The following is a 17,149-nucleotide window of genomic DNA, read 5'->3' on the forward strand; positions in this document are numbered from 1 at the left end:
CCCCGTGAGTTGGAACCGACTCCATGGCACCTGACAGCAACAACAATGCATGTGAAGTGCTGAGCACTACAGGGCACTGCCACTCTGGCAATGTTTGAGGCCCCCTATTGTCTGGAGTCCCTGGGTGATGCAAATGGGTAAACAGTAGGCTACTAAACGAAAGGCTGGCAGTTCGAATCCACCCAGAGATGCCTCAGAAGAAAGGCCTGGAGATCTACTTCCAAAGATCACAGCCATTGAACACCCTGTGGAGCACAGGTCTACTCTGAGACACGTGGGGTTGCCGTGGATCAGAGCTGACTCGAAGGCGGCTGGTTCGGTTTTGTCGTCTGCGAGTGATGGTGTTGCCCCTCAATGCTGCAGTCACGCCCTCTTTGTACACCTCAGCTGTTTGAAGTTTCACAGTCTCACTACCTCCCTTGTTATATTGTGACAACCAGCTGTTTCTATTGTGGACAGTGAAGGAGGAAGATCCAAAAATAAAGCACAAAGTGACTTTTCATTATTAATGTAACGATATAAACTGCTCCATATTACGGGGGCACAGTTAACTGTGTTTTTCTCATGTTATGATTTACTAATGAATCAGTTATAATTTACTAATGAATTACTCTGGAACCCATGGTCCTTACTGCTAAGATGTCCTCTCTCTAGGGGCTTTGCCTGTCCCCTGAATTAGCTGAAAACCCAAGGATGCTTCAGCCATTCAAAATGGCTTAGGGAGAGGGTTGTCAACGTTTTGTACCCAAACGGGATGGGCTGCTTCGGAGTAGTCATTTCATCCTCCCAACAGGTGGCCTCGCGGTGGAAGAGCTGGTGCTTCACGGGCCGGTGGAGGATGCTATTCCTGTCTGGGGCGAGGCCTGTGCTGTGCAGAGCTGCACAATGTTCTTTGACGGACAATGAAGGATCCAAGCCTGGTGGGGCTTGGCCAGGCATGTTGTAGTTCCTAATACTTAGCATTTTATTCTCTACAGTCGTCGCTTACTGTGCCAGCTGGACTCAGGGCACTTAAATGGGACTGGTTCAAGTGTCTGTTGCTTAGAACTACTGATTTCCTTTCCTGAGCAGAGGTGCACATCATTAGGGTTCAAGCAAATTTTTATGAAATTATCAGTCCTCAGAACAGAATTTTTCTACTCATATTGCCAATCCTCCTAAGTGATAGAACCCACAGTACTTTGCATCCCGTGAAGGTAACTCAGCTTTCAAACGGAGAGTCCCCAAGAGATTGTAATGTGTCCACATCAAATTCTGGGGGTAGTGACTATTTTCAATGAATCTAAGAGATCCTATTCCCTTTCTAAGGTAGGTTGCTCTCATGATCTAGGGTAGTTTTCTGGTTCTTCCTTGTTGAGGAAACCCTGATGGTGTAGTGGTTAAGAGCTACATCTACTAACCAAAAGGTTGGCAGTTCAAATCCACTAGGTACTCCTTGGAAACCCCATAGGGCAGTTCTGCTCTGTCCTTTAAGTTCCTTATAAGTCGGAATCAACTCCGTGGCAATGGGTTCCTTGCTGAAGAAGGGGGAGAAAACTCACAAATTTATCTGGAAGGTCATACTACTACATTAAATTTACAGTGATTTACATTTAAGAATAAGCTATTAAGTTTGAAAAATCTGACTATTTTATCTTTAAAAGCAAAGTTTCCTGCCAGGAATTTTTTTATTTGATGGAGATGAATAACTATTTGTGCTTTATTGCCATAAACCCATTGCTGTTGAGTTGATTCTGACTGATAGTGACCCTACAGGACAGAGAAGAACTGCCCCAAAGGGTTTCCAAGGCTGTGGTCTTTATGGACCCATTGCCCTGAAGACACAGTGGTTAAGTGCTCGGCTGCCAACCCAAAGTCCAGTGGTTCAAACCCACCAGCTGCTTCATGGAAGAAAGCTGTGTTTCCTTAAAGTTACAGCCTTGGAAACCCTATGGGGCTTGTCATGGATCGAATTGTGTCCCCCCCCCCTCAAAAATACGGGTCAACTTGGTTAGACCCTGATTCCCAGCACTATGTGGTTGTCCTCCATTTTGTGATTGTAATTTTATGCTAAAGAGGGTTAGCGTGGGATTATGCCACCACCTTTACTCGGGTCACCTCCCTGATCCAATGTAAAGGGAGTTTCCCCGGCGTGGGGCCTGCGCCACCTTTTATCTCTCAAGCAAAGAGTTGGGGACCACATACCACCAAGAAAGAAGCACTGGGAGCAGAGTGTGTCCTATGGACCCTGGGTCCCAGCACCTGAGAAGCTACTAAACCATGGGAAGACTGATTACAAGGACCTTCTCCAGAGCCGACAGAAAAAGCCTTCCCCTGGAGCCGATGCCCGAAATTTGGACTTTTAGCCTACTTTACTGTGAGGAAATAAATTTCTCTTTGTTAAAGCCATCCACTTGTGGTATTTCTGTTACAGCAGCCTTAGATGACTAAAACAGGGCAGCTCTGCTCTGTCCTATAGGGCCACTATCCGTTGGAGTCAGTGGCAATGACTTTTAATCGCCGTGGAAGCAGATTGCCACATTTTTCTCCATCAGAGCGGCTGGTGGGTGCCAACAGTATTATTTTAATTTTGACCCAAAGGGAAAATTAGTTTATTTTCTCACAGCAATGAATTTTATTTTCAATATCACAGTTATACATTTTGATTTATTATCTTTCTGTTTCATATTTAATATTTTACTCTCTTTTGATTTGGTCAAACTCTTGCTTCTAGTTACTCTCCAGCCTTCATTAAAGACTTTGGCACTTGGCTTACAGTCTTTCAACCCAACTTCCTCTATCAGTGGAATATCTGTGTCCATTCCTTTACCTGCTTAATGCTGATGGCCGCTATCTTCATTTTCTCTAACAGTTACTCCCATGTTATACCTGAAACTTATCACTCAGAATTGCTCCACCTCTGTGTCTTAAACTCTCCTATTCTATATTCTGAGCAGAAGTCTCACAGCCTCAAACCCAGCACACCTGTTTTTCAAGCTCTCCTGAACTCTTATTCTTTAATGACTTCGATTGTTTTCCTTCCTGAATGCTTCTCCTCTGTACCCTGCCTGGAGTCTGTGGCTGATTGCTTGGACTTCTTCTCTTGTTACCTGTTCTTGTTAGGTGCCATCCAGTGGATTTCAGCTCATAATGACCCCATGTGACAGAGTAGAACTTCCCCATAGGGTTTTCTTGGCTGAAATCTTAACAGAGCAGATTGCCAGGTCCTTTTTCTGCAAAGATGGTAGGTTCCATCTGCCGAACTTTTGGTTAGCAGCTGAGCACTTAACTGTGCCACCAGGGCTCCTCTCATTCTCACCTACACCGTTTATTTTCTTGTACCCACATCCTGCCCAGCAAAACCCCAATGCTAAGTCAATGGTAAAATACAGCATCTTTCATGACTCCCTGGACTGAGAGATACAGGTTTGCCTCAACCTGACATTCGTAGCCCATAATCTGGGCAGCCCTGAGTTACCTGCTTAATATCGTCTCTGGTTTAATCCCAGGAAATGTGTGTTGGAGACTCCCCAGCTGGGGTTTCTGGGTCACCTTCTATCCAGCTGGGCAGGATGTCAGCAGTTTTATAGTGGAAACATTCCTAACAAATAAACTCTATGCTAGGGTTCTTAGGTTTCCCTGGGTATTTCTGGTGGTTTATTCTTCACTTTTCTATTTCAACAGCTGTAATAATCAACTTGCTTAGGAAGGGGACACTGTAGTTTCTGAAGGTCATTGCAGTAGCAGTGTTCAAGTCCTTTAAGAGTCTTGATTTTTCCCTGTGTGGGTCACCGGGTCTTGATCAAGATACTGAGCACAGTCCCCAGAGACTTCTGAAGATGTTAGGGCCATCATATGTTGTATTTGCTGTTTGACTAAGGGACACCAAATACTGCTTATCCTGCACTTCTACTCCAGTTGTCCTCATGGTAGATCCTTCATGATGTGGCATTTCATGAATTTTAAGAACTCATTTTTCTTTCATCAAGTTGTTTATTGTTGATAATCTCCAACTCCAAAAACTCCACAATCACCTGACTTTGGCAGTTGACCCTTAGTTACTTTTCTGGTTTTGGAGGAGCCCAAAACTCTCCAAGTAAATGTTCATATGTCTCCAGACTGTCAGGTAAATGGAAGACATCACCAGGTACAGAAAGAATCCTATGCTACTATACCTCCTACCAACAAGAGAAATGATTCACCTACCAGATGTATACACTTAGTGACTGCATTCCTCCACTCAGAATACCCTCTTCTACTTCTGTCCCCCGCCCCCGCACCTTCTGACAGGCCAAGGACTGGTTTAAGAAGTTTGCTCAGAAGCATCAAACTTTGGGTACAACTATCCAAGTGACATGTGCCAGGCCTCTTCCCATTACATACATATTGCCCTACTGTGCTAAAAGTTGGAGACCACTGCCTGGGGCCCTTTGAGATAATGGAAGCCAGGAATTCGGTGGCTTTCTCTTAACAATTTTATTTCAGCTTTAATCATAGTAGCAAATAATTGGAAACAACTCAATGTCCATCAATGAGAAAGTGCATAAACAAATGGTAGTGTACATATAATAAAATGAATGAATCTCAAAAATAAATCCTTCACTCAAATTTTGTCTTGAATAAAAGAAGCCAGACACAAAACTCTACATGTTGTATGATCCCATTTATATGAAGTTTGAAAACAGACAAACACTAATCTATAGGAATAGAAATTGAATAGTGATTGATTCTGGGTGGTGGTGGTGGGGTCATGGACTGAAAAGAGACATGAGGGAACTATCTAGGTTGCTGGAAATACTCTATATCTTGACTAAGATATTGCTTACATAGGTATCAGTATCAACTCCAGAAAGGCAGAACCAATAGGATGTATCACAGCAACATCTAGTTTTTGACAGAACAACTGTACAATAGCCTAGCCAAGATGACAAAAAAATTAACCATCACAACTCCCGATGGCTTTATGTTCATTGACTTCTTTTATTCAAACCTACCCCATCTTGCATTGTTCCTTGTTCCATCTTGTTTCATGTGACACACCCAGATTCTACCGTCTACCTTCTAGCCTGTGACCTCACATCATGGGAATCCATAATGAGTTGTGAATGAAGTGCTGGACACAAAAGATGGCATGGTCAGCTCCATGCGGGGCCTGGTTTGGTGGTAAACAGCATACAGTCCAAGGGTGTGGTTGTAGGATGTGATCTTCCAACTTCAGAATTCTCCTGATGGGTCAGGAGCCTTACACCAAACAAGAAAATCTGGGCTTGCTTCCTGTAAGAGGAGGACTTGGGGCTACAAATGACAACCTCCTCAAGCACTCATTGTTTAATGAAAACAAACTAATATGGCTATAAACTTTAAAAAATTGCAATTTTAAATAAATTAAAAAACCTGAAGATCTGTATGTAACCATTTGGGTTAACATATACTTGCATGAAGATGACTCGAGGTCACAATGGTATAAGCAGAGGGCTGAGAGTCAAGCAACCAGGATTCTGATATCAACTAGCTGGGTGACCATGGATTGTCCTTAATTCTCTGGCTCCCAGATCATCTTCTGTAAAATGGGAATGATAGCAGCCTCATCTTTCACTTATTCGTCTGAAATATTTGTTGAGCACTACGAGTCGGAATCGACTCGAGGGCACTGGGTTACCTTGAGGGTAGTGGCGGTGTCTTAGTTATCTGGTGCTGCTATAGCCGAAATACCACAAGTGGATGGCTTTAACAAACAAATTTATTCTCTCAGTCTAGGAGGCTAGAAGTCTGAATTCAGGGAGCTAGCTCCAGGTGAAGGCTTTCTCTGTCGGTTCTGGGAGAAGCTCCTTGTCATCAATCTTCCCCTGATCTAGGAGCTTCTCAGCACATAGACCCAGGGTCCAAAGAAGGCACTCTGCTACTGGCACTTCTTTCTTGGTGGTATGAGGTCTCTCTCCTCTCTGCTCACTTTTCTCTTTTATATCTCAAAATAGATTGACTCAAGATACAACCGAATCATGTAGATTGAGTTCTGCCTCATTGACATAACTGCCTCTAATCCTACCTCATTAACATCATAGAGGTTAGGATTTACAACTCCAACTCATAGGATAATCACATCAGATAGCACAATGGTGGACAACCACATAATACTGGGAATCATGGCCTAGCCAAGTTGACATACATTTTGGGGGGCACAATTCAATCCATAACAGGTGCCATCAAATGGAAGAGTCTGGGCTTTGGAGTTAGCCAAAACTGTGCTCAAATTTCAGCTAGTTTGCTTACTAGTTTAAACCTTGGGTAAGTTATTTAACCTCTCTGAGCCCTTTCTTCACCTGTAAAATGAGAACGATAATTTTGCCTACAACTTCATGGAATTGTTTGGAGGATTAAATAGGCCAATACATGTCAAGCTCTTAGAACAGGCCCTGGCACATACCAAGTGCTCAACCCACTCCATTGTGTTTATTAGTTCTGTGACTTTAGGTACAGTTGTTATGTAAAGATGGACTTTTCCTTAATTATATTGTGGCCATATTTTAAGGTGTATCTATTTCATAGAGTGCTATGAGGATTCAAGTATGGTGTCTGACACGTAGTACACATTTCAAAAATATTAACTCCCCTTTTACCCAGGTTGTGAATATTAAGGAAGAAACTTTTAGGTACTTGGAGAATTGTATGGTGGTTTATGGCCTTGGCTTTGGAGGAGAACCTGGATTTGAATTCCATATCTGCTTTGTGATTTTTAGTAAGTTACGTAAACTCTCTGAGCCTCAGTTTTCTCACATCAGTAGTTTCATCTCCAGGATTGTTGTAAGATTTAGAATACAAGGAGCTTGACACAGCATCTCACATACAGTAAACATTCATTTAATGGTAGCTAATATAAAAAAAAAAATTTTTTTTTTAATATAATAGTGGCACAGTGGTTAAGAGCTCAGCTGCTAACCAAAAGATCAGCAGTTCGAATCCACCAGCCGCTCCTTGGAAACCCTATGGGGCAGTTCTACTCTGTTCTATAGGGTCACTATGAGTCGGAATCGACTCAACAGCAATGGGTTTAGTATGATGGTAGAGGGGCAGTCTCTGACTTTAGTGGTGTACTTTAACATCAAAAGAGCCCATGGTACATAGTAAATGCTCAATAAATATCTGTTGACTATAATTAAATTCTGAAGATATTGTTCTTAGGTAGATTTTTACCTTTGGGGATCATTTGGCCTTTTAAAAATTAATTTTCTTCCATTTTACATAAACAATCTATTATTGTTATGAAAAACTGAAGAAGTACAGTCAAAAATAAGGAAGAAACAACAACAAAAATTCTTCCAAATCCTACCAGGCAGAGACAGTAACATCAATAATTTGGAGTGTATTTTTCCAGATCAATATAGACATATAAAGATTGCACACATGCATATACACAAGTGTATACATATGGAACCATATAGTACATCCCATTTTGTAATCTGTTTTTCACTGAACAAAATGTCCAAGGCAGCGAATATTGATCTTCCTTTCGAAGAGTTGTCGTCCTTTGAATTGATGAATGAGTGGAACTGGACACTAGATGGCGACATTGAAATAAAAATCTGGGGAAATAACTACGTGAGCTACTCAGGAACAAGGACGCCTAGGACTTTGTTCAGCTGAATCCTGTTACTGACAACCTGATAATTAATAACTGGTGAAAGAACATTTCTCTGATTAGAAGTGTATTACTTTGGGAGCTGCAAATTCCCCTAGCTTTGGTTGCAAACATCAGCTCCTGTAATCAGAAGTGAGTAGAGTAGGCAGCAGATTAAGACTCTCAAAGATTTGTCAGGCTGCCTTCAGATGTGTCTTATTTTCCATCTGTGAAACTGAAAACGTTCTCTCTGTGGAAGAAATAAACAACTTGCCATCTCTTTCACGCTATGACTCATGCTTCTCTTTTTTTCTCTCCCACATTCTCCTGGCCCCCATATCAGACACAGCAGACGGACTGACGCTGTTGCTGACCTCCTGCTCCCCAAAGCAAGCCTGATTCTTGCACCATGTCCGTTGCAGCAGAGGAGTCCTGCTGTGTGGCAGTTAGGCACTCTGAGGATGTTCTCCACGGTGAGATGCCAAGTCCCAGAGACCTTGATCCAACCAAGTTCCTCCAGAATTTATATTCTCCGTAGCAAGTGTGCCCATACCAGATAGACCTTCAGAATCCCAACCTTCCAAGGTCGAGTTAGGTCACCTTGTTTTTTGTAGATACTTTCTACCCCTGGAGTTAGAAAGACTGGTGGTTTGAAGCCACCCAGAGGTGCCTCTGAAGAAGACCTGGAGATCTACTTCTGAAAAATCACAGTCCTGGAAAACCCTATAGAGTGCAGGTCTACTCTGCAACATATGGGTTTGCCATGAGTTGGAATTGACTTGATGGCCCCTTGGTATTTGTGCAGTGTGCTCTACTGGGAAGGGTTCAAGGTATGAGTCTGGAATTTCAGCTCAGCTACTGACTGACCTTGGTATCTTGGTTAAACCACTTAGCCTCTCTATTTCTCTGTCTTTCCTTTGTTAAATACATAGAATGGTGACACCTGGCCCAGGCCTGGGTACCAAATATATTGATCACGTATATATGGGCTGTTAAAAAATAATCAAAACAGAAATAAAGTATATGGGGTTTATTTGAGCAGTTGTTCTGAATGCATACAGGGAGAATTTTTTTTTTTTTTTTTTTTAACTGGCTCACTGCAGGCTAGTTACAATGAGGCTTTTAAGGAGAAGAGGAGGAAACAGTAAAAATTAACCATTGACTAGTCTCAACATGATTGATTGAAATTGTGCCTTCTTTTCTGAGATTAGCTGACATCAGGTTACTGGGTGGTTTTTGTGGCCCACATTCATTTGAAATTGCCTAGAGTTAAATTCTTCATACAAATAAACTTGAAAAGCTTCGTGGTTATCACAGTTGACTTATCCCAGAGGGAGTTTGCAATTTTATGATCACCTGTCTCCACATTATTTCTTTTTATCTGTTCTTGGATGCATTTCACCTTGTCCAGTGATCTTTGTGAATGTTCCTGTACACTCAGAGGGATCTGTCAATTCCTGTTCCTCAGTTTCTCTCTTTTAACAGTGCTTAGGGCCCTCCCATCACATCCATGCAAAATGAAAAAAATTTTTAAAGAATTTGGCAGCTTCTATTTTTAAAAAAATAGCCATCATGAAAAAAAAAATAGAACTTTATGGGTTTCTTTACATTTATTTTTTGGTTTAGTTTGTTTTTAATCTTGTCTGACAGCGGCTTCTCAAGCCACTCCATGGTAGAGGCGCCTATAAGTTTAAAAAAAAAAAAAAAATTAGCACCATCAAAATACTCTATGAGTCAGAACATGTGGGTATTTTCAGAGTCAGAGTTCAGCGATGTCACATTCACTGACAATCACCTGGCGAGTCTATCACAGGAAGTCTATTCAGGAAGAGGCACAAGGGAATGAGAAGTGGCTTTATTCACACAGACTTTATGAAAAGCCGCAAATGACACTCAGTCTGGTTGCTGATCCTTCCGGCTTTAGCTGGAGAAAACAGAGGTGTCTGCCTGAAACCCAGAAGCTGAAGAGCGTGAGCTTGGGAAGATGATTTATGGGAGGCCATTATTGAAAATCAAAAGCCGGGGAAATCTAGCCCCCTTCCTGGTTCCAGGTAACCAAAAAGAGAATTATCTAGTGATCCAAATGAAAACATTGTTGATTTGATAGCCTTTGGTTCCATTTAACTCAATTCATCAGAATTCAATCCAATTAACAGCTTTTGAGTACCTGCTGTGGCTGGGTATATGAAGGGTAAAGACATGAATGAGAATTGGTCCCTGCCTTTAGGAAGGTATAACCTGGAAAAGACTAACATAAATACCTCACTTTCTCCTCTTCTGTGTACCCCAGAGACTTTATCTTGTTCACCATCCTAAATCCAATGTCTGGAACATAATACCAAACCAAACCAAAACCAAACCCAGTGCTGTCGAGTCGATTCCGACTCCTAGCAACCCTATAGGACAGAGTAGAACTGTCCCATAGAGTTTCCGAGGAGCGCTTGGCAGATTCGAACTGCCGACCCTTTGGTAAGCAGCCGTAGCACTTAACCACTACGGCCACCAGGGTTTCCGGAACATAATAGGAGCACATTATTATTCCTGGATCAATGAATATATAATCCATTGCAAGGCAGAATGTGATGGCTGCTACCAAAGAGATAGTCTTGTTGGAGTAATGCCAACTAAAAGGAAAAAGGAACAGACCAGAGGGAAGGAAATATTTGAGCAGAGCCTTGGGGGATGGGTAGAATTTTGATGGGGGCCCGCAGAGGTGGAGAGATGGAGGCTGATCCCTTGTTCCAGGAGGGGACATGATTGAGCACAATAGACAATTAGGGAGACAAAAAGGAAGATAAACGAAAAAATAATAATAATAAACACATACAGCCTTTCTATGGCAGGCACTGCTCTAAGTTCTTTACAAATACCCTGGTGGTGCAATGTTTAAGGGCTCAGCTGCTAACTGGAAAGTTGGTGGTTAGAACCCACTCAGCAGCTCTGCCGGAGAAAGACCGGGTGATCTGCTCCCGTGAAGATGACGGCCTAGACAACCGTATAGGGGAGTTCCACTCTGTCACATGGGATCGCTATGAGTTGAAATTGACTTGATGACATCCAACGACAATAATGACAATCCTAAAAACTCGATGAGCTAGGTACTATAATTATCGTTATTTAACAGATGAGGAAAAGGAGACACAGGAAGGTTGAGTAATGGTCGGGAATCACACAACCACGGAGTGACAGCCGGCATTCAAACCCAGGCATCCATTCCTCAGAGTCTGTGTTCTTAACCACTTTTGCTGGATTGCAAAAATGGCAGCACTGTTTTTCTTCTCTGTGTTCACTGTGACTTTTCACCGCCTTCTGTCAGGAGGTGAAGTCAGTTTCTCTACCCCTTTGAATCCTACCAGTTACGTAAGTCGTTTCGGCTAATAGCAGGTAGTGGAAAGAGAGTTGTGCATGGTTCCAAGCCTAGGTCTTGTACGGACAAATATAAACTGAAAATAAGATTTTAATTCTCCCTGGTGAAAGCAAGGGAAGAGGCTCCCCTCCTCCCCTGTGCTTTCAGAATTCACTTTAGATAACTGGTAGATATAAATTCTTTCTCTGTATCTCTGAAAAATATGTAAATCTAAGGTGTTAACTCAGACATGGCAGCCACCTCTTTGAAATGTTACTTCAGGTAAGTGTTGCAAAAGGTTAAACATGCAACTACTAGCTGAGAGGTTGGCAGTTCTGAACCCCCCCAGAGGTGCCTCAGAAGACAGGCCTGGTGATCTGCTTCCAAAAGGTCACTGCCTTGAAACCCTGTGGATTCTGGTTAAACCCCTGAAACTATGGCCCTGAGATAATCTTTAAACCTTAAACCAAAAATATCCCCTGAAGTCTTCTTAAAACCAAAGAGTAGTTTAGCTTAACTAGCAAAGAATGATCGCCTTGAGCATCGTGCTCCTTCAAGATCTATCTATATGGGATCAGGTGAACAGCAGCCTCTTGAAACATTAGGTAGGAAACTTAGGGGGCAGAGAGTTTATATTAATGGAGGAGCAACGCAGAATAGGAGTGTGAGAATGGCTGCACAACTCGAAGAATGTAATCAATGTTGTTACTGGGTGGAAACCCCAGGTTCTTACTTAGCATGACTTGTATTGGGCAATGAATGAGAGACCAAGGTGGGAGATTTATTTCGTTGTACAAGGAAATGGAGTCAGTCAGAGCTACTGCTGCCAAGACTGCTGGCCAAGTGTGTGCAGGTAAGTTACTTTTAAAGGGGTTTACAAGTAGGGAGTTCATACAAGTTACCTCAGCAACATTCTTCATCATACTACAAGGCACAATGGGGTTTACATGTAACCGCCAGGCAAAAGCAGGATCCAAATGCAAAGCTGAGGGCATTAGCCCAGCAAAGAAAAGGATTTTGCAATACAACACTGTAGAGGGGGAAGCCAGGCAATGAATACAGCATCCTGGGGGTTCTGTCTCACTGTTACTGAATTTTACGTGTAGAAGCTGTTGAATTGGTGTATGTTTTGCTGTGTATATTCTTAATAATGACAACAAATTAAATTAAATTAAAAAGAAGAAGAAGAAAACCCTACGGAGCAGTTCTACTCTGTGCACACGGGGTTGTCAAAGGAGTTGGCAGGAACTACCACCACCACCAAATTGCAAATCTACCTCCAGCCATAAAGATACTAGAAAATTATCGATTTTATCTTGAAAACAGACATGTAATGGGTTGTATCTACTCAGCTGTAAGATTTCTTTCTGTCTTGAAAATCTCTTTAGTGGATTGCTTGTGATGCAACACACTGTTGTTTAATGCTCACTCAATAATTTTTTTTTTTTTCAATAATAAAACTTCTTTCTCTTCTATTTTTGTGGAGAGGCTTTCTAGTTGGGAGTAGAATATGTTTTTAATTATATTTTCCCAATAGCCTTAAGAAGCCAAAAATACTTACAGTCTTACTCTGGGAACTCTGACGGCCATGATGTGAACGAGCCCAGGCTAGCCAGCCAGTTGATAAGAGACGTGTGACCTGGTTACCTCTTGGCTCTAGCTGACTGTAACCAATCCCTGTCTGAACAAATCAACACTCTTCCTCTGGACTTGTAATAACAAATTTGAAAATAAAACCAAAAAAGAAGGTTCTGTTAATAATAACGATAGGTCCCTAGGTGGCACAAATGGTTTGTACTCAACTACTAATCTAACAGTTGGTGGTTTGAATCCACCCAGTGGTATGCAGGAGAAAGGCCTGGTGATCTGCTTCCATAAAGAGCATGGCCAAGAAAACCCTATGGTGCAGTTCTACTGTGTAACACATGGAGTTGCCATGTGTTGGATTTGACTTAACAGCAACAGTTTGGTTTGTTTGCTTTTTTTTTTTTTTTGGTTAACAATGACAATAACAATTGTATAGCAGGATGGGTAATTACAACGTGGTGAACGCAGATGCAAGTAGTTAAAAGCTTTGAATGAGACATTCATGAAATAATGGATAGATCTTTAAAAAAGAGTGTTGAAAATGATAAAAGTAAGAAACATTGAAATTATATGAAAAGTATACATACACACAACACTACAAATCTCATGAAGATACATGTTTATTTCAAGACACAGTATAAAATACATTAGCATGGGTGACTTTGGGATGAGGAATGAAGGGAAAAAGTACTGACATAAGATAAAGCAAGAGACAGGACTTGCATGGCTGATGGTGACAATGCGCTAAGAATTAGGATTATGCTTAATTTAACTATCTAAGGTTTGTTTGTTTGTTTGAAAGCTCTCATAAACAGGCATCCCTGCAAATTCACAGAGGTGAAGCTTCTCTTACACTAGGCAAGTGAAGGTTGCATAAATGAATCATTAGGAATCGCATGGCATGTTGAGAAGCTATAGGACAGATTCACCAAGCATGCAAGCACTCTGTTGAAATAAATTCAACAAATTTTTAAATCAAGACCTCTGTGCCCTAGTTGAAATGTCAAGTGTGGTACCCTTGACATTTGCTTCCTCCTGAGGCCTGATCATAAGAAACTGGCTGGAATTTCTTGCATGGAACCTGGTTAGCAAAATGTAATGTCCTCCATTATCATGTGGTAACTGTCACTACACAGAATTTAAGTGGCAAGCAACTGTCAGCTCAGGGAGTTCTGACCTTGAGGTACAAAGATTCATGGTTAGAATATTTCTGTCTGCTGGGATATTCAGCACAAACACCACCTCCTGTTGATGGAATTCACATGAGGGCCCCTCTGAGCGATGGTGTTTAGAATGTGCACAGTCCTAAAGAGGGTTAAGTTTCAATTGGCTTAATCCATATGATTAAAGTAATGAGCTCTAGATACTGTGGCCAAAACAAAGATATCCAAGGGAACTATGTTCCTTTGACTCATAAAATATTATTTTTAGAAGGAGTATATTAAATGATCATCCTGTCCAAGTCTCCATCTGATGTTTGACTCTGCTTAGCAGGATTCCGTTAATTAGTCATCTTATTGTGGTTGAAAATCCTTGTCTAGAGAGCTCATTACGCCATCAGCAGGGATTGTATTACCTTTTTCATGCATTAATGTCTTCGTTAATTCAACAAATATTGATTGGACATCAACTATGTCCCAAGCATTGGGGAATACAAGGCTAAACAAGACTGACAAATTTCCTACTCTGTGGGTCTGACTTTCTACTGAAAGAGGAGTGAAAAACAGATAAAGAAGAACGTTGTCACTGGATACTAAGTATACAACGAAAATAAAACCATATAAGATGCAATAGAGAATAATGGGGCAAGTAGTGGCATAGCCACCTTAGGTGGGTTAGGATGGAAAGTCTTCTTTAAAGAGGTAACTTGAAAGCTGAGGCCTGAATAGCAACGAGGAGTCAGTCATGAGAAGCTGCAGGGGAGAAGCATCCAAGACAGAGGCAAAGGCTGGTGCAGAGACTCGATGGCTGGAAAACGGAAATTTGGTGTGATGAAAGGAGAGAAAGCCTGCAACTTGAAGGGCATAGATTTGCTGGTATTTGGGTTTCCCTTTTATGAATCACCTATTCATATTACTTACCTTAAAAAAAAAAAAAAAAGATGTCTTTTCTTTTTCTTATTGATTTTTCAGTGTTCCTGTTACGCCCTAGAAATTAATTCCTTGTTGGTTTTATATATTGCTTTCCTATCGCCTCCTGCCTTCTGGTCCTTGCCCTTGGCTGGGGTGCTCATTTAGTCTCATATATGTGGTTGAGCTACGTGTATTATTGTTTGTTTTATGGGCCTCTCTAATCTTTGGTCGAAGGGTAAACCTCAGGGGTGACTTCAGTACGGAGTTAAAAGGGTGACCGGGGGCCATACTCTCAGGGTTTCTCCAGTCTCTGTCAGACCAGTCAGCCTGGTTTGTGTGTGTGTGAGTTTGAATTTTTGTTCTACGTTTTTCTCCAGTTCTGTATTGGGCCCTCTATTGTCATCCCTGTCAGAATAGTCAGCGGTAGTTTTGCCTGTATTTCATTGGCCAAAACTGTGTCTCAGGTCACCCTGAGCTTTGAAAGTAAAATGTTGGATATTTTTTTAACCTGGGCACATTGATTCCACCAATTCAAATTGGGGTTCTGCTAAGGAAGAAGAGGGGAATTTGGCTATTGAATAGGAAATTAACAGTATTTCCCACAAAATACCTTTCCATTTATTTATTCATATTCCCTTTTAGATTTTTTGTTACAGTTTAGTTTTTTCTCTCTAAATGTCTTATTCTTTGTTAGATTAGTTTCTAAGTATTATCATTCCTATTGTCAATAATCTCTTACTTTTCATTGTATTTTCTAGTTTGTCATTGACTGTAGAGGAAGCCTATTTATTGCATTTTGTAGTTGATACTGTCTAATCTCTAGTTGTAGAAAAACAAAACAAAAAAAAAACAAACCCATTGTCATTGAACTCCCCCATAGGGTTTCCAAGGCTGTAATCTTTATGGAAACAGGCTGCCACACCTTTCTCCCAGGGAGCAGCTGGTGGGTTCAATCCACCGGCTTTTTAGTTAGCAGCCGAGCACTTAACCACTGTGCCACCAGGGCTCCCTTCTAGTTGTGGAGTCTGCTATTTTCTACATAGGTGATCCAATCGTCTGAAAATAATGACCATTTTTGGCTTTATTTTCAACTATTATATTTCTTATCTATGTTTTATGTTTATCGATGGGCCGACACTGGCAGGCATCCTTGTCCCTTTCTCTATTTTAAGCAAAATGCACCCAATGTTTCTCTTTTAGGTATAGAGTGAAGTCAGTTTTGATAGTTAGCTTTTACTAAATCAGGGAAGTTCTCTTCTATTCCTAGTTCCTTGAAGCCTTTTTAAAAAATTAATCATAAATAGGATTGAACTTTGTCAAATACTTTAACTTTTCATTTTGAAATACTTTCAAACTTCCATAAAAGTTGCATGAATGGCCCAGAGAACTACTGCATATCCTTTACTCAGATTCTCCTATTTTCAATATCTTGCCACGTGTTCTTATCACTCTGTCTCTATACATAGTATTATTATTTTCCCAGAACCATATGACAGTAAGCTGCCGATATCATGGCCCCGTACCCCTTAACACATTAGTATGTGTTTCCTAAGAACAGGATATTGTTTGACATAACCACAGTACAGCTATCAAATTCCGAAAATGTAATATTGATATCATACTTTTATCTAATCTACAGTCTGTAGTTAATCGCTGTTTTTATTTATTTTGGTACTCGTATTGTGATTTGGTCAGTGGAATCCTCTTCGGGCTGGTACCTGTGTTCTTTTGGCATGTCCTCATCATACTTTCAGCACTTTCTTACTTTCTGGCAGAGCACAGTATTCCAGACTCACCTGTTCCTTCCTGCCCAGCACTGGAATGCTATAGTCATTTCTCCAAAGAATCCTTTTAATGGGGGAATGGTATTTAGAAATTAAGATCTGGACACTAGGAATGCTCATTGCTCCCATATGTTTGTTTTAGAAATCATGAGTTCATACTTACACCTCCAATTCCAATTCAACACTCCAAAATCTTCCTTACTTTCTCCCATTCCATAATTATACCTCCCTTCTTCCACAGTGAGAACCCAAGCTTCACCAAACGTAATCTAATTTACTCAGTCCTACAATTAAATGTAAAATAGACTCAAATTGTTCCATCCATGCCACTATGAAAAACAAACCTACTAAAAAAGTTCACAATTTGCTGTTCTAGTTCTCTCTCTCTTCACTAGTCTGAGGACTATGAATATATAGCCAAAGCATTGTGTTCAAAAGTTAATGATTAGTTTTTTCCTTCCCTTCAGAGAAGTTATGGTGTTCATTTGAAACATAGTTGGGTTCATTTGTTTCTGTTCGTACTCTATTTTAGGACCTTTACTGCATTCTTATTGATTTAATTTCATTATTTGAATGTGGGACATTAAAATGCATCCCAAAATCGAAACTGTACTCAGAGAAGTGTCTCTCTCTCCTATCCCTTTTACCTCCCTTCTCCCCACTTCTTGTATATAATCAACTTCATTGTTTTCTCATTATCCCTCCTGTGTTTCTTTTTGCAAAAAATGACCACATGTATGTTTTCTTATCTCTCCCTTTTTCTTAC

The 17,149-nt window shown here is 40.9% G+C and overlaps 1 protein-coding gene across 5 annotated transcripts in view; it reads left to right on the forward strand.

Moving 5' to 3' along the window:
* Positions 1 to 17,149, forward strand: part of LOC126078699 (solute carrier family 35 member F2) — a 405,637-nt gene that overhangs the window by 196,849 nt on the left and 191,639 nt on the right. The window contains exon 8 of one of the 5 annotated variants that reach the window (XM_049889372.1): positions 7,938 to 8,122. The exons of the other annotated variants lie outside the window; for them this stretch is intronic. Coding sequence (XP_049745329.1) covers positions 7,938 to 7,955 — 18 coding nt within the window. The 3' untranslated portion in view covers positions 7,956 to 8,122. Of the gene's footprint in view, positions 1 to 7,937; positions 8,123 to 17,149 lie in introns of those variants that run through there. 5 annotated transcript variants of the gene reach the window in all.

Source organism: Elephas maximus, chromosome 7, assembly GCF_024166365.1.
Source record: "Elephas maximus indicus isolate mEleMax1 chromosome 7, mEleMax1 primary haplotype, whole genome shotgun sequence".
Classification (NCBI taxonomy): Eukaryota; Metazoa; Chordata; class Mammalia; order Proboscidea; family Elephantidae; genus Elephas; species Elephas maximus.